Here is a 368-nt window from a genome sequence, read left to right as displayed (position 1 = left end):
GGGCCAGGGACTTGGGCTGCGAAGGTGCCGGGGCCTGACATCCCACGGGACCGGCACTTGCTCCCGGGAGGGGTGGGAGCACGGGAACACCCCAGCTTCCAGCAGCTCCGCGGTGGTAAAACGCCCCCCTTTCCTGTCCCCCTCCTCAGCCTGCCCTCCTCCCGAGGCCGCAGAGCAGGGTCACCGCCGGCAAGAAGCCCGAGGCACGTCGGGGGCGGCGGCGGCGGCGGTCCCGTTCTCCTCCCGGTTACCTGTGAGGACTCCGACGCGGATTTGATGGTCGTGGTTCGTGAGGATCATCCCCTCGGTCGCCATGTTTCCCAGCGCAGTCACCGCACTGACAGGAGCCGGGAGAAGCGGGAGCTCGG

The 368-nt window shown here is 69.6% G+C and overlaps 1 protein-coding gene across 13 annotated transcripts in view; it reads right to left on the bottom strand.

The window, feature by feature from the left end:
* GPHN (gephyrin) overlaps nt 1–362 on the bottom strand; it is a 445,634-nt gene extending 445,272 nt beyond the window's left edge. For all 13 annotated transcript variants that reach the window (XM_005877905.2, XM_005877906.2, XM_014549124.1 and 10 more), the window contains exon 1: nt 252–362. In XM_005877905.2, the coding sequence (XP_005877967.1) occupies nt 252–315 (64 nt within the window). In that variant the 5' untranslated portion in view covers nt 316–362. The remainder of the gene's footprint in view (nt 1–251) is intronic.
* Between the last annotated feature and the right edge of the window lie 6 nt (nt 363–368).

This window comes from Myotis brandtii, unplaced genomic scaffold (genome assembly GCF_000412655.1).
Source record: "Myotis brandtii unplaced genomic scaffold, ASM41265v1 scaffold536, whole genome shotgun sequence".
NCBI lineage: Eukaryota > Metazoa > Chordata > Mammalia > Chiroptera > Vespertilionidae > Myotis > Myotis brandtii.
Note: the sequence above shows the minus strand (reverse complement) of the source record. Positions and strands in the feature narration are given on the sequence as shown.